Source organism: Podarcis gaigeae (assembly GCF_964106915.1).
Source record: "Podarcis gaigeae genome assembly, chromosome: 17".
Classification (NCBI taxonomy): domain Eukaryota; kingdom Metazoa; phylum Chordata; class Lepidosauria; order Squamata; family Lacertidae; genus Podarcis; species Podarcis gaigeae.
The window spans coordinates 38,283,837-38,310,716 of NC_139694.1; the positions used below are offsets into that span (position 1 = coordinate 38,283,837).

The 26,880-nt window shown below is 48.3% G+C and overlaps 1 protein-coding gene and 1 long non-coding RNA gene across 3 annotated transcripts in view; both read right to left on the minus strand.

Annotated features, from left to right (window-relative positions):
• Positions 1–26,880, minus strand: part of SLC6A8 (solute carrier family 6 member 8) — a 36,725-nt gene that overhangs the window by 6,225 nt on the left and 3,620 nt on the right. The window contains exons 2-12 of one of the 2 annotated variants that reach the window (XM_083719000.1): positions 22,862–22,993; positions 21,626–21,878; positions 21,348–21,480; positions 17,360–17,494; positions 16,678–16,781; positions 13,433–13,557; positions 9,323–9,435; positions 9,002–9,139; positions 6,431–6,533; positions 3,313–3,413; positions 879–1,049 (exon numbers count right to left, since the gene is read on the minus strand). In XM_083719000.1, coding sequence (XP_083575126.1) covers positions 879–1,049; positions 3,313–3,413; positions 6,431–6,533; positions 9,002–9,139; positions 9,323–9,435; positions 13,433–13,557; positions 16,678–16,781; positions 17,360–17,494; positions 21,348–21,480; positions 21,626–21,878; positions 22,862–22,993 — 1,508 coding nt within the window. The remainder of the gene's footprint in view (positions 1–878; positions 1,050–3,312; positions 3,414–6,430; positions 6,534–9,001; positions 9,140–9,322; positions 9,436–13,432; positions 13,558–16,677; positions 16,782–17,359; positions 17,495–21,347; positions 21,481–21,625; positions 21,879–22,861; positions 22,994–26,880) is intronic. The other variant, XM_083719001.1, reaches the window with a different exon arrangement.
• On the minus strand, positions 15,557–16,671 carry LOC310835317. Its single transcript, XR_014559545.1, has 2 exons — positions 16,287–16,671; positions 15,557–16,250 (listed from the first exon to the last, which is right to left on the minus strand). It is a non-coding gene; the product is annotated as an uncharacterized lncRNA (long non-coding RNA).

A 26,880-nucleotide genomic window follows, 5' to 3' on the forward strand; every position in this document is an offset into this window, starting at 1 on the left:
TTTCCTTTTTTTGGTTGAGTTTTTTTGAGCCATTCAATGTCAAAACTACTACTTTTCTGTTTATATGCTTTAATTTGATATTTGTCTCTCTACAGCCCTAAGACGATTCTCCAGATCTGCCTTTGACAAAACAGACAGGCAGGTAGGCAAGTGGGTGGCAATGGGATGTTTTTCCAAGCTTACACTTCTCTTCTATTTTTGCATCTTACAGCTATTGTGCTAAAAATGGCAGAAGCACCGAAAAATAAAACTAGCCTGGCTAGATCTGGGTGAAAGGGCAATGCACTAAGTGAACTGAGAAGGCTCCATGTGCCTAAGAAGTGCCTCAAATTCGCTAAACGAAACAAGCACCCGCATGTCTGTAGGACTCTCACTGACAGTATCAGATCAGCAAGCAGCCCAGGCAGCACGGCACGTCTAAGCCACGGCTGCTGAGAAGCATCTCAGGAGGGAGGAGCTGGGGGGGGGGGCACCAAAGGAGGAAAGGAGAGGGCTGGCTGCAGGCTGTGGCCACAGTAGCCTCTGCAAACTGATCAGATCACTGACCTGGACAAGTCACCATAGGAGCAGGGGAGCAGCGACCCAAAGAAATCAGGAGCCCTCCACAGTCAGCGCTCAACAGGGTCTGCTGGCAAGGGGCAGGGGCCCTTCTGGCACAACTCATGGCTGCTGCACACTGGGGCAGGTGGGCGCTGAAGCATGCATGGCTTCAGCACATGTCTGCAATCTTCATGGGCTAGAGTGCTTCAGCATGCATTGCCCCCTGGCACACCCCTGGTCATAGTGTGGGATGTTCACCCTCCAGGCTCAGCCCCCCCCCATTTGAACCTGGGAGTCCTGGGTCTCTTCCATTCTGGAGATCTGGGAAGGAGCCTCACCTCAGCCAGTGTCCCCTTGGCACGGATGAGCTTGTAGAGAGCAGTAAGAGGGACACACAGCATGGAGGATAGTGCGAAGCCCCAGCCGATGGCTTCTCCCCACCAGGGGTAGACGTAGCTGTTGTTGTAGATCAATGGCTTGTAGTAGGCAACATTGAAGAGAAAGACGCCCTGGAAAAGTGGGGGGAAGGGGGGTTTGAGAGGTATCAAGTGGTTGTCAGGTGCAGTCAGGTTTGTAACCCCACCTCCCCACCAAACCTTTCAGTTTTCCTTTCTTTTCTTGCTTAGAATGAAAATGTTGGTATCCCTCTTTAACATTTTGACCATGTTCTGGTGAATGGATCTATCTCTAGGGAGCATTCAAGTTGTTCTCTAAGGTGTCCACACATGGGGTTTTTGCCATCATGGCTCACACAGCTCTACATACCCAATCAGACACACGGGAGGCACCCAAGATTGCAGCCACTACCTTCGGGTGACCTTACTTTGTGGACAATGGCTGCTTGCTGTCACAACTGTTGATATAAGCAGGTTTTCCAGCTGCAAAAAGCTGCTCACAACAGCAGCAGCACCTGGGTATGGAAAGCGATTGGGAGCATTCAATGTGATCCTTTGAGAGTGCACTATTTAAGTGTGGATGCCTGAGTGTGCAGATCCAGGTTTGCCACTTGCAGGAGGCAAAGTGTATTGGGACAGATTTAATATTCCCGTTTTGCAGGCATGAAGGAAGGCCAAGAGCCACAGCTGAGCTGGAATTTGAACCCAGTTCTCTGCTAGGTTCCAGGGCACCTCTACAGAGGTTGCTTGTCAGATCTGTCATGGTGTCTGCCCAGCCTCTGTGAACAAGAACTCACACCTCACCTCTCTGTCAATGTTACATTTGTATGGAATCTGTTTGGAATCTGTAGAAGTCTAGCAGCCATTACCTCACCGGTAAGGGTTCTTAGATTTCAGGTGTGAAGCATCAATATTTTGATGAGATGAGAACTTTGGTTCTCCCACCCTCATGTGAGGCTGCAGTCCTGACCCACTGGGCACAGCCAGGCACTGCCTTATGACCCACTAGGTGTCATTACCCACCCTCACCAGGCTGTACCTCATTCCACCAGGCCTCACCTCTTGGCACCACCCTTTAGCTCCCAAGCTCCATAACCTGACAACCCAAATCAGCAGTGGCACCAGGTGGGGGAAACATCTGAAGTGGTGGTGTTGGTGGGGCAGAGAAAGAGTGCAAGAATTGGGCACATGTGGTTCTATGGGGACAGATTCTGAGAGGAGAATGCAGAGCACTCTCCTGCTTGAAAACAGCTGTAGCTCTACATTTAGCTGCCATGGGGCTACAGAGAAGATGCAAATATTTTTTGTCTGGAGTTGGCTTCACCATGACCTAGGAAGGTGAGGCAACCACCTCCAACCGAAGACTTTGGGTGCAATTAGGGGCAGCAGAGGGGGAGGCAGACAAAGCAGGCCAAATGCACCATGCAGTTGTCACTCCACGACACGTGAATGCCGAGAGAGAAGATCCAAAATGGTGCATTCACCTTCTCCCTCCTTAGCAATCCCTTGGGAAGTTTGAGTGCACCAGTCTCTGTCTGTTGAAAAGGAGTGGCAGAAGATCACTGTAATTCCTGGTATTGTCAGTGAGTTTTCTGCAGGTGAACTTCCCCAGGGGATTTTGCAGCAGCTTAATTAATAGGAAGGAAAATGTGTCATTTTGGGTTTTCTGCTTCAGGCATCAAAATGTTTTTGCCCAGTCTTGCATCCCTGAAGCACCATTTGTGTGTGTCATGCCACACACCTCTTTTTTTCCTCCTCAGCTTTGCCCATTTTCCTACCACTTATTGCTATGCCTGGAAAAGTTTGAGCCACTAAATCTCTCTCTCTGTGTGCCTGGTTGCTGCTAAAAATGTGAGCAGGGTCAGCAAAAAAAGGCAGCCACTCTGCTCTGAGCCGCAAAAGTGTCACCTGTTGCATTTCTCCCCTAATGATTCAGTGCTTTTGCTCAGGAACAGGACGGCCACCTGACTTGCAGGCAGACTGTAGTTCAGGGCAGAGCATTTTCTTTCCACACAGAAGATCTCAGGTTCAATCTCCAGCATCTCCTGGTAGGGCTGAGAATGTTCCTTGTCTGAAACCCTGGAAAGCTGCTGCCTGTCAGTGCAGACAAGCTGAGCTACATGGACCAATGGACCTGAGTATGAGGCAGCTCCTGATATGTCCCTTCCTGTGTGTCTTTAGTGGCAGCCAGATTCACACACAGGTGAATCTTTTCCTGCTGGATTTCTGCCTGTCACCCACCAGTTTAAGGCCCAGAAATCCTACTGGGGAACAGTTGAGCTAGGAACATGAAGAGCTTTTATACTGGCGCCCAAGAGATGTCGTATCCACGGCCCACACTACTCTCCCCCCTTAGAATCCCACCCTGGAGTATTACCAGGCAGATGAGAGGGGTCAGGAACATCCAGCACCACTTCATCCACAGGGAGGGCCGGTAGCCAATCATGCAGGCAATGTCATCCATGAAACGATCAGCACCTGGAGGAAGTTGGGAGAGCGCATGAGAGCATAGCAAGAGCTCTGCTGGCTCAGAACAAAGGACTGTCCAGGCCAGCATCTTGCTTCCCACAGCAGCTGGTCAGGGGTCGATGGGAGAGCAGGAGGGAATAGCCCTCTCCTGCTGTAGCTCCTCAGCCAATCTCAACCTCTTGCAGCGGTTCTCAACTTGTGGGTCCCCAGATGTTGTTGGACTACAACTCCCATCATCCCTGAGCTCTGTCCTTGCTAGTTAGGGGTGATGGGAGTTGTAGTTCAACATCTGGGGACCCACAGGTTGCGAAAGGCTGTCTTAAGGGAAATGCTGCCTCTTTGAGATGGAGCAAAGGTTTATGATTCTTTGTTCCAACCCCTCCTGGAGCCTCTTGGAAAGCCCTTGGCCCCACGTAGGCAGCCCTGCTCGCCTGCTCCTCCCTCCTCCCTCTCCTAGCTGCTACAGATAAAACAGGAACCTTTCAAGGGCACAGCTCTGCCCAGGAGCCCAGAGAGGAAAGGGAAGTAGAGACACCTATGACTGGGGATGGGGCAGAACACAACATGCCAGTTTCAACTTTTGCCCACATTTGCTGCACACACAAGGTCACACCTCGTTTTGCTCCCGACCCATTAAGCCAGAACAATGCTAACCCTGACCTTGAACACACAATCACTAAGTGAGCATGTTCATGTGGAATAGTTACCATTCAGCCCCTTTTAACTGCCCCACTGTGCTTCTAACTATGATGGCTGAAGTGTGCAGCTTGGCCCCACGACTGTGGGTGCCCTGCAGCATGCATGGCCCTGGCACCAAAAATTGTGGGTGCACAGCCCTTTCATGGGGAATTCTGTGGGTGCTTGGGCACCCAGGGCCCCAGCGAGTTGACACCTATGGCATGAGGTATTGTTTATGTGGGGGAAAGGTGCTTAGTGTTTCCCCTTTGCACTGGAGTGTGAAGTGGGCCTTTTGTGAAATCCACTCTTTTGTTGCTTTTCAGCCACTGTGAAATATGTAAGGGAGTTTAGGTGTGTGTTAGCCAGAGGTGGAGCTAGCTGCTCCGGCACCTGGAGTGGCACACATGCTGTGCACCTGGGGGCGGGGTGAGCGTCCCAGGGGGGCGGGGTGGTGATGTCACCCCCCTCAGGGATGACAGCTGGGGCAGACCGCACCCCCACACCCCCTTCCTCCGCCAGTGGTTAGAGCCAGTCCAAATGAGCAGCAGAACATGCGGGGAAACGGTTCCTGGGTTGTTTTAGGCTCCAGATGTGGGTGGGGTTGATGATGAAATGCTCCCTCATATATTTTACAAAGGAGTAAACACACTTGCAAGGGGAAGAATGGTAGTCTGCCCTTTTCTTTGCCAAGCTAGCTATCCGTGGGTATTTCCCCACACACATCCGGTCATGGGACCTTCCGCTTGCCCCACTGGCAGTCTAAAGTCCAGGAACAGTTCTAGCATGAGACCAACCCTTAAAGCAGGAGTAGGGATGCAGGTGGCACTGTGGGTTAAACCACAGAGCCTAGGGCTTGCTGATCAGAAGTTCGGTGGTTAGAATCCCCGCGACGCGGTGAGCTCCCATTGCTCGGTCCCAGCTCCTGCCAACCTAGCAGTTCGAAAGCACGTCAAAGTGCAAGTAGATAAATAGCGGGAAGGTAAACGGCGTTTCCGTGCGCTGCTCTGGTTCTCCAGAAGCGGCTTAGTCCTGCTGGCCACATGACCCAGAAGCTGTACACCGGCTCCCTCGGCCAATAAAGCGAGATGAGCACTGCAAACCCAGAGTTGGCTGCGACTGGACCTAACGGTCAGGGGTCCCTTTACCTTTTAGCTAACATGGCACCTTGCAGACATTGTTGGACATCAGCTCCAGCCAGACGGGAGCCAAAGAACACCTGGAGGACACAGCATTGGCTGCCCTTGCTTTAAATCTGTGGCAAGTGACCTTGTGCCATATATTTGCTAGACTGACATTTTGCCTGCTGTTTCAAACCAAGGCTGTCATAGTGTTGACCATGTAAACAAATTACACCACTCCATGGTTGTTGGCTCCCTTGGTGCAAATTGAAAGGGCATTTTCACACACCAGTCCTAAATCCCTTTGTGTCTCTTGCACACTGCAGGCAAAAGCTCCCTGGAGGAAAGGTGCCATATAAATGCAATAAATAAAATGAAATACAACACAGAAAGCTGAAGAGAATAATTTGTAATACAAATGAGCATTCTGGCCAACAGTGTTTTTTGTTTTTGCTTTAAAATCATATTAAAACATCCTCCTTTCACTTGCAAAGTATATTGGGCGTCTGTGACTTCCAACACCCAAGCAGTGCTGAGTCTCACTCCTGATCTGGCCCTCATATCCCTGCAGTTTATTCCCTAGAGGTTCTTTCCCTCTCCCCATCTGGAAAACAGTGCCAGGTGGGGATAAGGCAGGTGGAAAGGCTCAGTGACACACAGACTCAATGCCCCTCAATTCCCCACAAGCCAACAGAAAACATTTATGTTTAAAAACATGAGTCTGCCCTGGCCACATGCAGTTTGAGGTCCCGTCTACACTATGAATTTAAAGCAGCATTGTGTCACTAGGAACAGAATCCTGGGAACTGTAGTTTGTTAAGGGTGCCGAGTGTAGTTAGGAGACCCCTATTCCCCTCTCAGAGCTACAATTCTCAGAGTTCTCTGGGGAAAATAATAGATTGTTAAATCACTCTGGGAATTCTGTGAAGGTAGCATTGGGGGGGGGGGGGCAGGTTGTGTTCTGTATGCTGCCCGGTGTTTGCTACAAATAGTAATTGAGCCACTCTCCAAAGGTGGCACCCATCTTAAACGCAACAGTGGTCTCCCTCTTCACCCAAGAAGACTAGAAACATTTTCTCCAATTTATCCAGAGTGCAGCCTGTACACATCTGTGACGACCAGCTGGCATTCTGGGGGACCAGCATGCAGTGTCAATATTTGCGACTGCTTCTCTGTTTAGCCAATTGAGTTCCCCCCACTCTTCCAAACAGGGACACAACTTGATCTTACCGTAAACCCAGCCGACTGCTACACACTCCCAGAAGGCCTGCCAGAGAAGGGTCGTGCCACTTGCCGAGTAGTAATCAAATAGCTGGAAGACATACATACCCCCCTGGGTGGAGGGCCTGGGTGTGAGGTTCGCAGGGTACCACAAAATGCTTATCCAATGGCTTCTTGTTCCCAGCACCTGGCTCCTACCATCCCACACCTCCCTTCAACATTCCTGAAGCACCTCCATTCTTCTAACTAGGGGGTCAGCCTTACTTCTTAGCAGTGGTTCAGAGCAGCTCATTTCTCCAGAGCAGGAGCAGCGCTTCTTTTCCTGGCACTGCTTTTGGGAACCCCCTTCTCCTGCCTAGGGACAGCAAGGAGTGGAGAAAGGAAGAGCAGCAGTGCGGGGAGGCAGGTGCTGAAGAGGATGGCTGGCCCACAGGCAAAGGGGTTTGTGGCAAGAGAAGGTAGGCCTGTCACAGGCCTGAGGTGGTGAATATAAATTGTGCATGCTCCCACCATGTGCGCACATCCTGTGGCAACAGTGGTGCTTCTGGGATTCCCCTGCACCTGTCAGGGGCTGGAGGACGGGCTGCATCTGGGAATCCCAGGCTGTCCTTACTCCTTTCTTCAGGGTGATGTCACTGCCCAAATATGGGCACCAAGGGAAGACTGTCAATAAAGGACTCCCTGCCCACATGATCACAGGGTGCTTGTTGCAGCTGACCTGATGGCTTAGTCTTTTCACCCTCACCTCACCCTCAGTCATGTGCTCTGATTACAATAAATGTGCTCTGGCACACAGTTCAGGAATCTCATAGCAAAGGGTTTGTGCCTAAAAATAGGAGCGGCCACCTTCTTGCTGCACTTAACAGACATAACACTGAACTGCAGTGCAACCCATACCATGTCTTTCAGAAGTATGTCCTACTGAATTTAACAGGGCTTGCTCCCAGGTAAGCAGGTTAGGGCTGCAGCCTTATTGCCAATGGTTCAGGTGGGCTGTCCACCATTTATTTATTTTTAAAAATTAAGCATCACCTGTACATATTTGAAATTAAATGTTTGTGCAGCACTCTGCTTTAATATTTATTTTTTTAAAGCTCAGATCAGCTTTTTTAAAGTTCAAAAAATGCCCAGGGGAGAGGGAAGTGGTATTGTGATGTCTAAGCCACCAGACAATCAGTACTGTGCACAGCCAGTTGCTCCCAACTCACTGAACGGTTTTCCTTGGGCCTGGTTCTGAAAAGGAATAGGTACACCCAAAACAGCCACCAGAAGTGGTGAGTGCACTTCTAGAGCACAGCGGCCATTGATTCTAAGCCCATCTGTTTGCACACTTAAGCAAAGGACAGCTGGCAGGTGCAGTTGTGGCAACAAAGGCATAGCAGAGGCCCCTGATAAGCTACTTAATCAGGCAGGGGCGTGAAGAGGGAGCAGGAGGCCCCGGGCAGCTCCAGGATCTTGTGTCATTTTTTTTCTGACCTCAGCTGATAGCTATTCACTGCCAGACCTGCCTGTACTCTCTGACCGTAAAGCCAACCCTTTCCTGCTTTGCAATGAGATCTCTTTGTCAGGTCACTTATACTTTCGCGTAGCTCCCCATTAGTCTATTTTGGACAATGGCACACAAGGTGAGCCAGCCTTAATAGATCAAGGCAAAGGCGCCTCAGCTGCTGTGTACAGTCATCACAACAATAACTGAGAAACACCTAGACTGAGTGGAGCCCCTATAGACCCCTTTTTGGAAATTAAGGCCTTGCAGAACATGCCCTGTTAGGTTAAGCCGGGCTTCTTACGAGACTTCAGCAACAATTGGATTCCACGTAAGTCCTGAGATGCATTGCAAAATAAGCTTCACTAAACCTGAACTGTTACATAACTCAGATCTAAAGTCTTGCAGGCAGATTGCAGCCACTTTGCCAGCAAGTAGAACAACAGAGACTCAAATCTTTCCAGCCTGAAAGCTATATCAATGCATCTTTTTGCTTTGTTCTGTTCTAGCATGTGTTTAGGAATAATTGGCAATTAAAATTTTACTACACTTTTTTTTTGCTTTGCTTGTATTCTGGATCTGACTGTGAGAGCAGCAGGAGGAGCCCAAATTTACTAGCAACAATATTAGCAGCCTTGGACCACAGATTTTGGGTGCCATTAAAGGATGATGGAATACAATCTACTGAGAACTTGAGACCAAGAGCAACTAGGAAGCTGCATTCTCTGCTCCCCTGGAAGAACACCAGGGCAAAGGAAAAATCAGCACCACACATCAGCCAGAGAGGGAGAAGCAGCAGGGAGCTTCTTTCCTCCTATCCTTCCAGAAAGAAACACTCTGTTCCAGCTGCCCTGGGAGAGCAGAGCAAAGGAAAGCTAAGGACTGCCAGGACTATGTAGATTTTAGGAGATATGTGTGTGCGCACAAATCTTATTGCAATGGATTGTAAATCGCCTTGAGGATCTTTGATAGAAAGGTGGGGTATAAATCTTCTACATAAACAAAATCTCCTGCACCAAGTCCTCCTCATTCATTCCAGTGATGCTTGTGCAGGGAGAAGGACACAGTGAGGGAGGTCCTCTGTTGTATTATACCTCGGTCACCATGGACAGCTCAAGGAAGAAGCAGACAGCACAGGAGACAGCCACAATGACCTCTCGCTGGAATCGGAAGGTGTAGGCGGCTGGGAAGAAATCCAGGATGCCAGTGATAAAGCCTTCAACGCCCACGAACTGTGAAGGTGGGGAGTGAGATATAAAAGCAAGGCGATTGGAGAAAGAAGGAAGGAAAATAGTAAGATGTCGGGCAATGTGCTTGTTTTGCCCTCCCCTCCTCCTTCATGAAAACACTCTGCTTCTTGGCTACTTCCCGCCCTGCCCTGCCCTGCCCTGCCCTCCCCGCCCCCAAACTCTCACCTGGCTATCCAAGCCCAGGAGCAGCAGCATGAAGAAAAAGAGGGCAGCCCAGAGTGGAGCGACAGGCATCAGGGTGACAGCTCGTGGGTAGGCGATAAATGCCAGGCCAGGCCCTGGGAAGAGGGGAGGAAGGAAGAGACAATCTTAGAATGCTGGAACATGTGGATCCCATTAAGGGAAGTTGGGGCTGTATTCAACCAAGAGTGGACCCAGTTACATTAAGGAACCTTAGTTAGTGATGCCCATTAACTTCAATGGGTTTACTCTGAGTAGAACTAGTGTTGACTACCAGCCTCAGTCACACGTACCCCATGCAAGCACTGATGTTGGCACCTAGGGCAGAAGTCCATCTCTATAAATGTCTGGCACACATTTAGTAACAATAAAGCAAGCCTCTAGTTACCAGGGCTGCAGAAATGAGGTGGCCACTCCAGCTCAGAGCTCTACACAGCTCTCTGGTTCTCCTCCGGTTTGAAGTGGAGCAAATTATGCATGATTGACTTGAATAATTTATTGGACCTACTACATTGGCATCAAACCAGAATCCGATGGCTGCTGAGTTCAGGCAGTCCTGGTTATTCCTACACAGTTTTATTGTTGTGCAATGCAAGTGCTTTGGCTTTCACATTCAGCATCCAAAGGATCTCAGCATTCATTTTCCTCCCTCAAAACAAAACCAGTTTCAAGCCCTTATGGGCTTTGAATTATATGGGCAGCACATACTAAGATATTACAAACTAGAAAGAGGGAGGGTTGAAGGAAAAGTACCATTATTCAGATTTTTATGTAGCTTTTTGCCCTTCTCATGACAAGCAGGGTCTAACTATCTGTTATGCAAAATAAGCCAATATAAATCCGCAGAAGTCTCAGAATTTAGCTTTTCTTAGAACACAGTATCAATCAATCATAAATTTATTTCTTTACCAAATTGGACTATCAAAGTGTGAAGTGGCATTCAACTACAGTTTACTCAGAGGAGACCCAAAGAAACGAATGAACATGACTAAGTTAGGTCCATTAATTTCAATATGCCTGCTCTGAGCAAAACTTAGTTGAATACCAAGCATGGTGTTTTATCACTGATAAGAGAAAACGAATACTCACAAACAGCATCTTTAAAAGCAACACAAATCAGTGTATATAAAATGATGGGGGGGGGGAGAGAAATCAAATTCATCAAAACACTTAAATTCCACCTTTTGTAAGTGGCCATGAAGAAAAATGATATACAGTAAATCCATACCTAGCTTTAACAGCAGCAAGGCCAAACAACAACAAGAGTACTTTATATGTGGACAAAATATTAATCCCATTCACAACATAAATAAACTCAAACCTAAGTTGGACAGGTCATATGTAACAAACCCTTTTCGTTATTATTTCTGCATCAGATCATAAACTGGATAAATAAAGAGATATGAAGAAGATCCTGTAACTCATTTCCTCCAGTTGAAAAGAATCTCTGCTCTTTTGGTATCCTCATATAATTAAGTGCATTTCCATCTCCAGTAGCCACAAACCAAAGTAATCTAAATCCTGAGATGGGTGTCCTAGAACTCTATCGAGTAACATTCAGGTTGAAATGTTTTCTTAGCACAGGAAAAAAACACACGAGAAGGTGAAGACTTCTAAAATATGTGCTAACTAAAACCAGCAACAGTGCAGAATATGAGCTACCTTTTACAAGAGGTTAATTGTTGTTCAGAGTTTACACAGCTCTAGCTATCCAAACATGTTTTAATACAGGCAAGGGAGACCAGTGGCTCTCCAAGCATTGTTAGACTCCAACTCCCATCATCCCTGACCATTGGCATAGATGGGCATGAGGAGAGCTGGAGTCCAACCAAAAAGAGAAGGCAAAACTGCCCAACACCTACTTTGCCTCTGTCTTCCCCCAAAAGGAAAGCAGTGCCCAACTTGGTGATAACAGAATAAACGACACAAGAAGGAAGCTGCAGCCCAAGATAGGAAAAGAGGTGCTAAGGGAACATCTTGCTACTTTGAATGAATTCAGATCTCCAGGGCCTGAGGAGCTGCACCCAAGGGCACTAAAAGAGTTTGTAATCTCAGAGGCTCTGTCTATAATCTTTGAGAATTCCTGGAGAACAGGTGAGGTCCCCGTAGCTTAGAGGAGGGGTGTGAGCACTTAGAAAAGGATGCTGTGATTAGTAAAATCCAGTACAGGTTTCTTGAAAACAAGTCATGCCAGACAAATCTCTTTTCTTTTTTTTTTAAAAAAAGATTTACAAGGTAGGTGTATCAGGGGAATGCTGTGGATGCAGTGTATCTTGATTTCAGTAACATTTTTGACAAAGTCCCCCAGAATACTCTTGTGGAAAAGCTAGTAAAATGCGGGCTAGACAAGGTAACTGTTAGGTGGATTTGTTGCTGGGAGACTGATCAAACCCAAAGAGTACTCATTAATGGCTCCTCATCATCCTGGAAAAAAGTGGCAAGTGAGGTGCCACAGGGTTCTGTCCTGAGCTGGTTGTTGTTCAATGTTTTTATAAATGACTTGGATAATGGAACTGAGGGGATGCTCATCAAATTTGCAGATGACTCCCAAACTAGCAGGTAGCTAATGCCAAAGAAGACAGAATGAGGATTCAATACGACCTTAACAGATTGAAGAACTGGGCCAAAAGTAACAAAATGAATTTCAGTAGGGCCAAATGTAAGGTTGTGCACTTAGGCAGGAATAACCTGGTGCACAAATGTAATATGGGGGGGGCACCTGGCTTGCTAATAGTACACATTAAAAGGATCTGGGGGTCTTAGTAGACCACAAGCTTAATGTGAGTCAACAGTGTGATGCAGCAGCGCAAAAAAAGAAAAGAAAAGAAAAGCTACTGATATATTAGGTTGCATCAACAGAATTATAGTGTCTCAATCATGAGAAGTAATAGTCCTGCTCTATTCTGCCTTGATCAGACCATACCTGGAGTCCAGTGTCCACTTGTGGGCACCACAATTTAAGGATATTGACAAGCTGGAACATGTGCCGAGGAGGGCAACCAAGATGATTAAGGGTCTGAAAACTAAGCCTTATGAGGAACGGTGGAGGGAGTTGGGCGTGTTTAGCCCGGAAAAGAGTAGATTGAGAGGAGATGTGATAGCCATCTTCAAATATCTAAAGAGCTGTCATGTGGAAGATGGAGCAAGCTTGTTTTCTCTTGCTCTGGTGGGTAGGACTCGAATTAATGGTTTCAAGTTACAATAAACAACATTCTGACTAAACACCAGGAAGAACTTCTTGACAGTAAGAATTGTGGAATGGTCTCCCTTGGACGCAGGTGGCGCTGTGGGTTAAAGCCTCAGCGCCTAGGACTTGCCGATCGAAAGGTCGGCGGTTCGAATCCCTGCGGCGGAGTGCGCTCCCGCTGCTCGGTCCCAGCGCCTGCCAACCTAGCAGTTCGAAAGCACCTCCGGGTGCAAGTAGATAAATAGGGACCGCTTACCAGCGGGAAGGTAAACGGCGTTTCCGTGTGCGGCTCTGGCTCGCCAGAGCAGCGATGTCACGCTGGCCACGTGACCCGGAAGTGTCTCCGGACAGCGCTGGCCCCTGGCCTCTTAGGTGAGATGGGCGCACAACCCCAGAGTCTGTCAAGACTGGCCCGTACGGGCAGGGGTACCTTTACCTTTACCTTACCTCCCTTGGAAGGTGGTGGACTCTCCTTCCTTTGAGGTGGAGGCTTTTAAGCAGAAGTTGGATGGTCATCTGTCATGGATGCTTTAGGTGAGATTCCTGCATTGCAGGTGGTTGGACTAGATGACCCTCAGGGTCCCTTCCAACTCTATGGTTCTATAGCATATGACAGGTCACATTTTCCCCTTTCCTGCTCTGAATCAATTACCTTTTTTAGTAAAATATTAGCCTTCCCTGCACCCTTTGTCAGGCCCACTTGAGCTGCCTTGTGGCTGTTCTCTCACCAGCTGGGAAGGGAATGAGCGCCAAGTTCCAGTTATGGAGAGATTTAAATGACAGATAGCCAACCCAACATGAGGAGAACCACAGGGTTCCCCGTCCCATGACTACCTCTTGCAGAGTAGTAGTCAACCCAGCATCTGAGTCCCCGAGGAGACTCTGTGACAGGTGGTCTGAGCACTCACCAGATTCAGCTACCTTGGAGATATCAACTCCTTGTTCTGCTGCCATGAAGCCCAGAATGGAGAAGACCACAAAGCCAGAGAAGAAGCTGGTCCCACTATTGATCAGAGCCAGGATGATGGCATCTCTGGGGAGGGAAGGCAAAGAGTAAGAGCTATCAAATGGGGCTGCAGGCTGGCATGGAAGAGAAGAGAGGAGAGAGGAGAGGAAAGGGATTTGTGCTGCCTGAGAACCTGGAGAACGGTTGCCAATCGGTGGTGAGCCAGATGGACCATTGTTCTGGCTCTCGACAAGGCAGCTTCCTTTCCAATCAAAAGCAGACACAAAAGAGGGACTTCCTTAGCAATGCAATGAAAGGCCCAAAGGACTTTCATCAACAAATGCATTCACCATCTCGTCAGCTGCAAATATCCATTTTACACTGGTGGGCAACATTCAAGGACCAGATAATACTCTACTGTGAAGCATATAACTCCATCATATGTCAAATGAGGCGCCTGAACACACATGTTTTTCAATGGGTTTAGGCGTGTCTAGTCAGGCTGCGAATGGAGTAGCAGCAGGTGGGAGGCCTTTTGACATGACATACCTGCATACATGTGCATGTGGCATGCTGGTGGGAGGGAGCCTATGGCTGGGAGCCTAGAACCAGTAGCAGGAGGAAGCATGGAGATAGAGGCAAGTGGGAGTGGGGTTTCAGAGTCTGCTTGTGGGATCGGGAGATGGGTTGGGAGGGAGGCTGTATTTCTAAGCCCAGCACAATCAGCAGCAGGAGGCGTAGAGGCAGGAAGGCTCACTGAGTGTTTGGAAGCACATGCATGTGATGGAGGTCATGTCTGGAGTCTATGCGCTGGCAGCAGGAGGCAACACAGAGATGGGGATCAGGCAGGGAGACCTTAAGAGTGTCCAGCCATGAACATGTGGCAGGAAGTTGGATTGTGCTGCTATATCCAGGGATGGGGAAACTGGTCCTCCATATACTGTGGATTACCATTCCCATCATGCCTCACCACTGGCCATGCTGTCTTTTTTGGGGGTGGGGGGAGATTGACAAAATCTGGAAGATACCAGGTCCCCATCTCTGGCTTTAACCCAACACCAGCAAGAGGAGGGAGTGCAGAGTAGAAGGAACTTTCAGAACCGAAAGGCTTGCTTGCCCATCATTCTCCTCCACAAGGGCTCCCCACCCACAGAGCTCGGCTTGAGCGAACATCCAGAAACCTGTCACAGGACCTACAGCTTCTCCTAGTTGTTGTATCCTGAATGCATTTGGTGAGGCTTGCATGTGTGCATATGAGGCAATGATTATATACAGGTGAACAGCAAAAATATTCAGTTTGGTGGCTTCCCTGTCTCCTTTTGTGATCCTCTACGCTGTCTACTCAGGAGTAAGTCCCAGTGACTTCATTGGGACTTATTCCCAGGTAAGTGTGCACTCCTACAAATGCTTCCTGGGAGTAAGCTCCAAAAAAACCAGTGGGATTTCTGAGTAGACACATACCTGGGATTGTGCTGGAAATCTTCCAGGAGCAGAAATGTTTGGCAGCAGTGGGTGATTTGGAAGGTATCTGCAATTGAGAACATTTCCCGCACTGTTTCATTTTCAGTAGACCCAGTATTGCAATCAGTGAGTGTTCCCTATAATCAGTCCTAGGCAAAATGAAATTGATTCAGAGAACCATCTTGGATTTTTTTGGCGGGGAGGGGCAGTTTAAAACAGTTGCCAGTGGCAACTGACTGCCAGTAGAATGGCTATAAAGAAATGAAGGCAGAGCTGCTCCTGCTGCACCATTCATAGTTGCATAGAAGAGGGAATTCCAGTGAGGCTTGTCATTTGCTTCTATACACCTGTTAAAGGTGTGTTTGAATTACATCTCCAAGCCAGCCCCAGCCAGTACATGCTAGCTGAGACTGATGGGAGTGCTAGTCGAAAATATCTGCAGGGCTCCTGGTTGACAAAGTCTGGTGTAGAAAGAGGAGCCCTGCCCTCTCTGGCAACTGCCCACCTCCATTGTCAAGCAAGTCTCCTCCAGCACCACGACCAAGTAACGCCCCACTGTGTCAAGCCTTCTGAAGAGTTTTGATGATCCTGCATAGAATTTGGTTGTGCCTAATATCTTGTCCCATTTCAGTTTACAGAAATAACATTTTATAATTGCTTTCCTTTGATGAACACATTGTTGTTGTTGGCATCCATCTGTCTCGAGAAACAACGGAGTGGACCTCCAGGTGTGAAGTCAAATCACTGCATTAGCAGCACTGAAACGCAAGCCTGGGCTGTGTGTGTGGAAGTCCTGGGCTGCCCGGACAACTAAACCCTGCTCTTCGTCTCGCTGATGTAGTCAAATGACACATCATTTCCCTGCCCTGCCCTGATGCCATCATACATAATAACTTCCATTCTACATAGGAGAAAAGGGAGAGTGCTCACCAGCCACAAAATTATTATGTACTATTTTATTACGGGGTGATTGCTCTTTTATTACTGGATGGAAGTCGTTCTGCACACTGGGCAAGTCAGTCAAGTAGGGTAGACATCTAGCATTGCCAAACTAGCCAGAAAAACCAGCAAATGAAACAGCCCTGGTGTGGCTGTCTCTTGCATGTTGCAAAACTCCCTGTTTGAGATGCAGAAATCAACAGGTGATACATTTTGTGGGATGGAGATAAACAGAAACAACTTGCTAATAGACGAAGATCAGGCTATGATTGGCTACAGCTGAAGGCTGAAAAAATAATTTTTTATGAGTTGCCTACACATCAAGTCATTGTTATGGGGCAAAGCTGTTGAACAATGGAGAAGGTTGTGTGGGTGACGTTCTTTTGCTGGAGGATTTTAAGCCGGGGGGGGGGGACCCTGTGGCCCTCCAGACGTTGTTGGTCTCCAACTCCCATGAGCCCCAGCCAGCATGGCCACAAGTTCCCCACCCCAGATTTAAGCAGAGGTAAGATTGCCATCTGTCAGGATGCTGGGATTGCACCTGGCCTTGCTGATCCCGTGTCAAGCAGGGTGTTGGAATTTATGTCCTCTAAGCAACAGCTATGAATTTATGATATCCACAATTGAACCGGTCCAGGTTTTTCATGCCTGGAGATAATGTGTTTTGTCTGTTGAATTTCCACCTGCCATGCAGCTGTTAAAGGGACAGGAGCCCAGCTAGCAGAGGTGGGGAAATGATGGCAACCCTACAGGGCATAGCATATTTTTCCTATGCCCTGCCTGGTTGCATAGGAAATGGGCTCTCACTTATAGCAATTGTTGTTGAACCGGTTATAGCTGCCCAGGGCAGTGAGTGCCCCCAGTCCTATGGCATACGAGAAAAAGATTTGGGTCCCAGCATCGATCCACACCTGGGAGAGAAAAAGAAAGAGAGAGAGAGAGATTGAGGTATGACAGGGAAGAGCCCAGGAGTCCTGGCTCCAACCCCTTCTCAAGAGAGTTGCCAACTTTTCAACCAGCCATGGCTCTTGTGCCCTTAACAGCAGCTTGATCTGTATTACCTGATAGGCAATACATTTGCATTTATGTTGTAAAATACTTCAGTTACAGCTGCAGCCCTCTGTAGGTTAGTGGCTACTTTTGGAGTAAGTTGCCTAACGCAACGAACTGGGATCACTGGTTGCAATGAATTGGGATTTGTATAACTGGCGCCCATACATTTATCTCCTGCACCTGCTGGACTTTTGCTTGTTTTCTGTTTTGTGGTGCTGCGCTTGTGGTGCGTTCAGGGTTGAGGAACCTGAGGCCCTCTAAATGTTGCTGGATTTCAACACCATCCTCCCCCACCATTGGCCATGCTGACTGGGGATGAAGGGTCTTGCCCACTTCTGTGCTGCTTCCTGCATTCTAAGTTGCTCTTAATGTTACAGAAGCTGGTTAACAAGTTGGCAACCCTACTGCTGCCCTCACAACCGCGCTTCCCACTTACCTGAGGGGAGGCCAGTTTGGACCAGTCGGGTTTGAGATAGTAGATTATCCCATCCTGAGCTCCAGGCAGCATCACCCCTCGGATTAGCAGTATAATGAGCACCACGTAAGGGAATGTAGCAGTGAAGTAGACAATCTGTGTTGAAAAAGGAGATGAGGGGCAGGAGAGTGTTATGCCTGGAAAGAAAAGGCTTTGCTTTTCAGCTCTCTACTCAGTATTGGGAAGGCAATGGGGCAGGAGGTGGGGGGAACATGTGCAAGAAGACTTGGGAAAAGCTTTGGCTATTTGGCAAAGGAATAGCTTAAGTACCTCCTTGGAGCAACATCGCCAAGGGGCACAAATTATTGACATTTTACAGTGGCTACTTTTTAAACTGGCCATCCTCCTGCACTTTTAGCAGCAGTGTGACATGGAGTCAGGTGGCCAGTGAAGCTTCCCCACTGGGTAAGATGCCCCAAATCCTTTGAAACACTTCATTGTAAACTACAATGCCCATAATTCTTTGAGGGAAAGGATGTGCTTTGAGTGTGCTTTAAACGTAGAGTTTGCATGCAGCATCTATGTATGTGCTGTGACGTGGGGAATGGCTCACCATCTGTGCTTCTGCCTCAGGTGGCAAAATAGCTTGTGTGTCAGCCCTGGACTGAAGACCTCCACACATATGGATTGCCCAGGCCCAGGTGTCACACATACGCACCCCTAAACTGTGGGAGACCAGGAAGCTATGGCTCTCCTGCCCCCCACTCCCCTGCCTTCCACAGTCACCATCAGGCTTCCCCTTCCCCACACCTGCTGCATAACACAGATGGAGTTGTGCCTGTTATAGCAGGCAGGGGGGAGGTGGAGGCAGGGCAATAGCTGGGGCCCCGCCAGGGGTGCAGGTGATGGGGTTCCCCCGCAAAGTCGGCTAAAAATATGTCCATAAATATAAATATTGGCACTGTTATACAGTGGTTTCGCTCCTTCCTCCTGGGCCGTGTTCAGAAAGTGGTGGTGGGGGATGAGTGTTCAGACCCCTGGGCCCTCACTTGTGGGGTGCTTCAGGGTTCCGTCCTCTCCCCCATGCTTTTTAACATCTATATGAAGCCGCTGGGAGAGATCATCAGGGGGTTTGGACTGGGTGTCCATCAATATGCAGATGATATCCAGCTCTACCTCTCTTTCAAATCAGAACCAGTGAAGGCGGTGAAGGTCCTGTGTGAGTGCCTGAAGGCGGTTGGAGGATGGATGGCGGCTAATGGATTGAGGTTGAATCCTGACAAGACGGAAGTACTGTTTTTGGGGGACAGGGGGCGGGCTGGTGTGGAGGACTCCCTGGTCCTGAATGGGTTAACTGTGCCCCTGAAGGACCAGGTGCGCAGCCTGGGAGTCATTTTGGACTCACAGCTGTCCATGGAGGTGCAGGTCAATTCTGTATCCAGGGCAGCTGTCTACCAACTCCACCTGGTATGCAGGCTGAGACCCTACCTGCTCACAGACTGTCTCACCAGAGTGGTGCATGCTCTAGTTATCTCCCGCTTGGACTACTGCAATGCACTCTACGTGGGGCTACCTTTGAAGGTGACCCGGAAACTACAACTAATCCAGAATGCGGCAGCTAGACTGGTGACTGGGGGTGGCCGTCGAGACCACATAACATATTATTATTATTATTATTATTATTATTATTATTATTATTATTATTATTATTTTGGTTATTGCCTCTTAATAAATTATTTTAAATAGAGGGTGAATTGAATTGAATGGATGGATGGGGGGCGGGTTGGAGGAGAGGTGGAAAGGAGAGCTAATTTATCCATGGCTAGGGGGTGCAATCTGGATGGTTCTGCCGGGGCTGCCGGGGTGCAAGACCTAGTTACGGCTCTGGGTGGAGGTGGGGTGGGGGGACAGACACATATGATTCATCTCCTGCTGCTTTCGGGAATTTCAAGCCACAGATGTATTCTCCTGAATCACTGACTTGGCAGTCCTAAGCACTCATGACCCCAGACGTTTGCTCTGCTGAGATGCTCAATGCAATCAGGATTACAAAGCATTCTTTGTTGCAGGATAGAAATGGATATGGACACACACACACACACACACGGAGCTGGCTTTCATCTTGCTTCCTTCTGATGGGAATTTACTAAGCCTGTGGGTGATCAACACTTTCTCCACTGCAAAGCTGCTTTGGCATCACCCCTTAACAACTTTCTTCAGACTGGCATTCTTAGAAACATAAAGGCCTAACTCTGAATGCTTCCCCTTCACTCCCACCCTTCCTCTGGATCTCTGGGGACTTCTCGTTGTCCCCTACTACTGGGGAGAGCATGTGGGCAGGCAGCTGCCAAGGTCTCTCCTCAGCCAGGCCTTGTGTGCACAACAGTGGCCTACTGTGGGAGGCCAAGCCACATGTGTGCCTGTCTCGCCGAGGCCTCAAGGCGGCTGCCCCCACCTCCAGCTGCCGTCTGGTGAAAAATGTCAGGCTCTCTCAGGCATGGAACTTGCTGACGGGTGGGATTTCAAACGCACTGGCCATGCACAGGAAAAGGAGGAACAGGCGCAGGGTGTCTGAGAAGGAGAGGAACGTGTGTGCGCATGCGCACAACAGAGAAAGAGAGATTGTGTATGCATACCGCATGGCAAATGGAGAACTGTGATTTTCTTTTTTGTGCACAGAAAGGAATGGGGCCATAGGTCATCAGCAGAGCAAAGGGATTCCAAATACATATGTCCCAAATTCAATCCCTGGCATTTCCCTTTTTAAGAGGGTCTCAGGTGGCAGGGCTAAGAAAGGAAAGCCTGACATAGGCAGCCACAATGTCATTTTTCTCCCTTGAGGTGTGGGAAAGCAGCTGCTACTCAGGCTAGACAGCCTAATGGTGGGACTCACTATAAAGCAGTTTTCATATGTCCGGCCTGTGCTCCACGTGACCACTCTCCGAAACACAAGTGCTAACTCAGGGATAGGGGTGTAGGCATGGAGCCCCACTGAGAAAGGTTTCCAGCTTTGTCAAAACCCTTTTCTGCTTTCCTGAGGTGCTTGTGCATCAAAATCTCACTTTAGGTGAAATAAAGAGGCCTCTGTTTTGGCCCAGGTACCAGATCTCAAGAACATAAGAAGAGGCCTGTAGGATCAGGCCAAAGGCCCATCTGGTCCAGCATCCTGTTCACAGGGGCCAACCAGATGCTTGTGGGAAGCATGCAAGCAAGAGCTGAGCACAGCAGCTCTTCCCAGCAACTGACTGTCTCTGAAAGTGGTGGGAGAACGTATTGTGTAGAAAGCTGTCTCAACTGCCCCAGACTCCTAGCAGACGTCAAACAGTATCTCTGTGTGTGAAGCAGAAACGACATCCACAAAACTGTTTGACTAAGAACATTCCATCCCCCAGGAATTCCTAATAATCTTATTGGAACTGGTTTCAAAATTCCTCAGGTGATTCATTTGAGTGGGAACGTCCAACTTTTCCTCACACAAAATTTATTATTTGCTTACTTATTTAGATAATGTTTACCCTGCTGTCCAACCAGGTATATCTTTGCCATCAGGACAAGACAGAGGAAGGGAGTGTTTGGCTGCGGCTGTTGTCAAAAATTGTTCCTGTCTCAGTCCATCGGCAAATGGCAGAAGAGATGCAAACTTATGCTATGGGAGCAGGACATCTCTAGAGGAAGCCGCAGTTGACATGATATGAGGTGGTCTCCTCAAGTAGTGGATCTGGGGCTCTTTTGGACAGATAGGTCTGTCACACAGGACAGAAACTGGGGGGCAAAACAGAGCCCTCCAGACACTGCTGGACTGCAACTCTCATCACCCTTGACCACTGGCTATGCTGGCTGGGGCTGAAGGGAGTCTAGAAATCTGTGGGGGGCACCATGTTGGCTATTCCTAAAGGAGGACAATTGCCTATCCTGCCAAGAGTCCAGGATGACCTCTACCCCGGTTGACCTACATGTTTCTCCCCTTGCTCCTGCCCCTGGAGTTGTGCCACCTCCCCAAGCCCCCTACCTTTCCTGTGGACTTGACACCCTTCCAGACACAGAAGTAGACAAGGACCCAGCAGGCTAGCAGACAGAGGGTCACCTCCCAGTTGATCTCACCAGGGAGCTCCAGGCCTCCTGACAGACGCAGCACCTTGTTCCTGCAATCAGGGAGAGAAAAAGTGAGCACTGGCTAGGGTGTGGCAGGCGAGGGGGCTTGGCAGTCTTTTTGGATCAGTGGGTTTTGCCCAAGCCAACCCAGTTCATCCCAGGAGTAAAGACTAGCCAGTGTATGCCAGCACTCACTCCCAAAACTCGATGACCGGCGACCTCTTGTCGGAGAGCTCGTCACAGGTAAGGTTGCCTGTGGCTGTGCCATTGGCGCAGTCCTCATGCCGGAAGATCTCCACACATTCATCAGAGTTCCAGGGGTTCCCGCAGGTCGCCCAGGGCAAGGTGGCCGCAAAAGATTTCACCAGGTAATAGAAACCCCAGGCAAGCACCATGATGTAGTAGGTGTTGCAATAGAAGACGATCACCATCGAGGCAAAGCCCAGTCCTGTGGAAGAGAAGAGCTGCGTGAAAAGAGGAGCCCGGGGCAATGAGGTGCCACTTCTTCAGGCGGCTCAAAAGCATCAGTGCCACGCCTGCCTCCTGCAATCGTACTGGGTGGTGTACGTTTAACTGGGTGGTGTGCATGCACCGTGAAAACTTGGATTCTGCAACTTGTATAGATTGTGCAAATTAAGCACAACAGTTTATTCTGTTTCTGCTTCTTCTGGGAAGGACTGGGGAACAAGGGAAGGACTGAAGCCCCATCTCCAGAATAAGGTGGGCATCTTATTCGGCCACCTCTCTGGCTTCTGAGATTTCAATAGACCTTCACAGCCATAAGGGCTAGAAACTTTTCTTTTTTAATGAAAGCCAAGATTCTTAATATGATTCCTGCAGGCAATTCAACACTGTGAGCTGCTGAAGAATCATGAAGTCTCCCTGCAGCCTCTTCCTTTTTATTATTTTTTATTACTTTAGGACACTCCATCTTGCTTTCTTATTTTCCTGCCACCTGCTAACATAGATGACTGTCAGTTCCTGACCTCACTCCCCCACTCATCTGATGTAGACTGGAGGGACTACATTCACACCTCTGCTTCATATATGGAGCATCATGTATGAATGAAATTTACATAATAATAGGTGGGGCTCTCTGCTCAAAACCAGATACAGATCAGCAAAACTGGCTTGGTTAGAGAGGCTGGCTACAGCCTAAATGGTGGCTTATAGCACTGCTTAAGTGTTGTTCCCTGCTGTTCCCAGGTAAGCCCCAGAGGCCTGCGTGGGGCAAGGGGCACCAAAGGCCCCTTTGGTGGCAGGAGGAGGTGGGGATTAGGTGGAGGTGGAGACAGGCATACACTCCAAAATGGTTGAGGTGCCAGACCTTCCATTGCAACAAGAACCTGTTGTGAACCAGCCCCAGATCTGAAGTGGGGAGGGGGAGGAGGAGGAGAGGCAAGTCAGGCTCCAGGGGAAGGACTCTCTTACCTTTGAACAGTGGTGCGATGTTCCATACGTTGATGCTCCCGGCCTTCATGAACTGCCCCAAGGAAATTTCCAGGAAGAAGATGGGAATCCCGCCAATGAGGGCAATAAGAAGGTAAGGGATGAGGAAAACACCTGTGGCCAGGTGAGCAGCACAAAGTAAGCAACAGCTCCCTCATTCTTCAATCCCAGCCCCCTTCAATCCCAGCCCCCCCCCCACCTATGGGCTGGCCTATGTGTACTAAAATAATCATAACAATCTGTAGCAAGGTAACCCAAATTCTGTGCTGAAAAACCTTATTTCTGTGCCATGTATAAAGTACAGAAATTTGCATGACTTCTCATGCTTTTGCACATTTTGTTCTCCTTCTAACTGACGACACTGGAAGGCAAACCGTTAGAAATCCTATTCAGCCTTTTGATTTCTGACATCACCAGCACACCCTGAAGCATATTGTTTGCTGTCATAAAGGAGTAGAAGCACATATATAAAACTGCCACTCTTAGGAAGCTGAACCTTTGCTTCCAGAACCAATAACTGTTGCTTTCTGCGATTCCATGGAATTCCAGCTTGAACCAATGCTTCTTGATGCCACTGCCTCCCCCCATTTTAACTGCAACATAACCTTCCAGCTTCATTCAGAGATATTTTGTTTGCAGCACAAAAGTCAGTATGTACAAATGACTGCAGAATATACAGCGGAACAGATTCCTGAGATAGCTGCTAGGGAGCGGCAAAGAGAATAGTTCCACTACAGAATATCTCGTTCCTGTTTCTCCCCCCTGCAGCTTTTATCCTCCTAGCTCTTCCATCTTAGCTTGGGTTGGCTTCAAAGTGTGCTGTTCCGCCTGTCTACTGCTGCTTCTGCTTCTCAGCCTTCCTTCCCCAAGCAGCCCACGTCTTTCCTGCCATCACTAAGGCACTTGGCAGGCCAGCCCTGTGGCTGTGACTGACAGCCCTGTGTGTTTCCCGCTGCACGTGGGTCTCAGTGTGAACCACTCCGGGGGATGCTATTTATATCCCAGATCCCGGGGCTATGGGAAGGCCCAAGGCTTGCTCTTCTTCCTGCAAATCCCTGGCTAAGAGGATAATCTTGGAGATGTAAGATCTTTCCCATGGGGATTAGCAGGGCAGTGGTCAGCGAACCCATTCATCACTGTATGCTTGAAAGGGCATCTGTGGTCCAGGGACTGCAAACACTCGTCTGTGCATACATGCGCTCATAGGGTGGAAGGAGCCTGGCTCTGGCAGTGTATGTAATTGAGTAAGATATGCCTCATTCTGTGTGTGCACCTAATGCTCACTGAGGGGGTAAACCCATTTCTTAGTGTAGGTATACGTAAGCTCACATGACTGAATAATGCTCCGCAAATAAATAAATATCTGCACAGAGAAAATTAGCATGCCAGGGGGAAGCAAATCTAGCCTCACCTTCTCCCTGACATACCAGTTTTAAAAAAGCAAAAAACAATAGCAGGGTGTTGTTTTAAGTGGAGCAGATACATTCAATCATGTGAAGTCTCAACTGCAGTCAGAAGACATCCATTCAAGACAATAGTTTTCTATCTCTTCAAGAGTTAGTCCTGATATACAGGACCAACCCTCCCTGGAATCTGTTTTTCAAGGCCCAAAACATTTGGGTCCTGAGAGGCAGAAAAACGAGCAGGCGCTGCGCAGAAGCAGGATTGTGCCCCATGTGTCTGTTCAAGCTGCCTCCCAGTTTGCTTCAGAATCTATTGTCTCTCATTTAACTCATCTTGGTTTCAAAGCCAGAATCAATTGCTGAGATATGTGAAGTAATAAAAGAAAAATCTGCCTCTGAGAACATGCAAAGTGTGTATTTCACACAACAGAGTAACAGTAGTTAACTCCCATGCATCTGGCCATCCAGGACAGAGAATGTAGCTTCTAGACAAATTTAATCTTCAGCATCCTTTAAAAATGTAATGTATGTAGTGTTTATCTACACTACAGACAGTAGTATTAAGCAGGAGTTCCCTCTCTGCAAAGAACTCTGGGAACCCATGGACCTCAATGGAATTCTCAGCACAGTTCCTAGGATTCTGCGAGGAAAGGCATGACAATTACACACTTATGATAGCAATAAACATGTGTAGCATAAACATGCCTCATGTGCTGCCTTTATATATGAGATCAGTGACTCATTAAAGGCAGGAATTAGAGAAAGAAACTACAAATGCAACCTACTGATTATTTTCACTAAACAATGGCTATTTGCATGGGGACAACTGAGAACTTTTGCTGCCATTTGAAAAGGATTCCATAGACCTCGTTCTGACTCAGGGGACTTCATACCCAGAAAACATGAGCCAGAGAGATGCAACTGATCAAAATGGAAAAATGAATCCCTGGAAGCAGAAGAGATCCCCGTTCTGTGGAGACTTGCAGTCACATATGAGAGACACCAGTGACATCTTAACACATTCTTGCCCTGAGCACACAGTTGACTGGTGGCCCAGCTGACCTCATTGGAGAGGGAGGTTCTTTGCCATTGAGGACACAGAACCAGGGAGTTGGCAGTTTCCTCTGGAGGAATAAGGCCTCGTGGCAGACTAGCTAGCAAAACTAGCCTGGCCCTCAAGGTAACATGTCTGTTTAATGCTTGATGACCAAAAATTAGGCAAAAGATTGTGCCTGTGAATGAGCCAACACAGATGCAATGCTGCAAACAAAACTTTCCTGTCATACCTCCTCTTGATGCAACACATGTTTGTCAGCTGAGGCAGTTCACACATTCACCTGTACGCCACCGAGCAACATGCTTGTGTCCCTGACTCCTGCAGAAGTACTCAAGCCGCCCTATGTCCCTTCTGTGGCTTTTATACAAATGAAGCTGCCGTCAGCTGCCTGCAGATTAAAAAGGGGAGGATGCCTGCATCACTCTCACTCAGAGGGGTGGCAGTGGATTATCCCAGTCTCAGCCCAAGCCAACACCCGTCTTGCCACTTTCCCTAGAAAGCACCCAGCAAGCAGGGCGGGGGGTGTCATCCCAGGCCAGCAAGGTTGTCCAGTGACAGCCTCTCTTATGTGCTACTTTAGCCCTGGCCTGCCCACCCCAGCCAACTTTGATGATACATATCAGTCCAAAATATTCTTTCTCCATGTTTTGTTCACCTCCGCATCACACTCCCATGTAGTTTCCTTCCTGACCCCTTTAACGCTCTGGCACACAGCACTGCCTGAATCATCTCCCGCACCGACTCTGAGCTCCTATGAGCCTCAAAATGTTAATAGAACAGTTTAAACTTTTATTGTGTCAGGGTTGAGAGTCAAGAGTGATGAACTGCCTACGCTGGGGGTGGATTTTGCCATGCCCCTCTCTTTAGCTGGCCAGACCAAAAAAAAAAAAAATCCTTTCCTCAGAACCCGGGACAGAAGCTGGATAAAAGCGGAACCCTGCACTCTAATGGCATAATAAGTCATGTGCCATTCTCTCACACAAAGACATACAAACACACACCATCTCTAGGCCACTTGCCAATTTCAAGATTTTGGCAATCCCTTGGGTGTTAGCTCAGTTACTCCATTCAGTGAGGCTCTATTAGCATAACAAGATATACAAGTAGTGTCAAAACATCTAGGAAGGACAGATCCCAGATCTTTCCAGTGGAAAGGGGAAATAATTCATTCCACCTAAGAGGTGCCTGGGTAACATATCTGGGGCTGTATCCATTTCTTTTCCAGTTTCATTAACCAGTTCCAGTAGCAGGTGTCTGCAGACCACAATGCTGCTGCTTCTCACCTGAGACTGAGCAATTTTTCTCCTTGTTTCTCTCTTTAATATGAGAAAACAAGGGTTGGCATCTGTGGGTTCTGTCTAAATACGTCATCTGCAAGTAATAGATATAGACTGGGTCCAGGGACGCAACTTGAAGAGCCGACTTTCTGCCAAAGCATAAGTTGCACCCCCTCACCACCATACACAGCATCCTTAATATAAAAAATGGCAATATTTTATTCAGAAGTGTCTAGTCCTCAGTTAAGGGACGCGGGTGGTGCT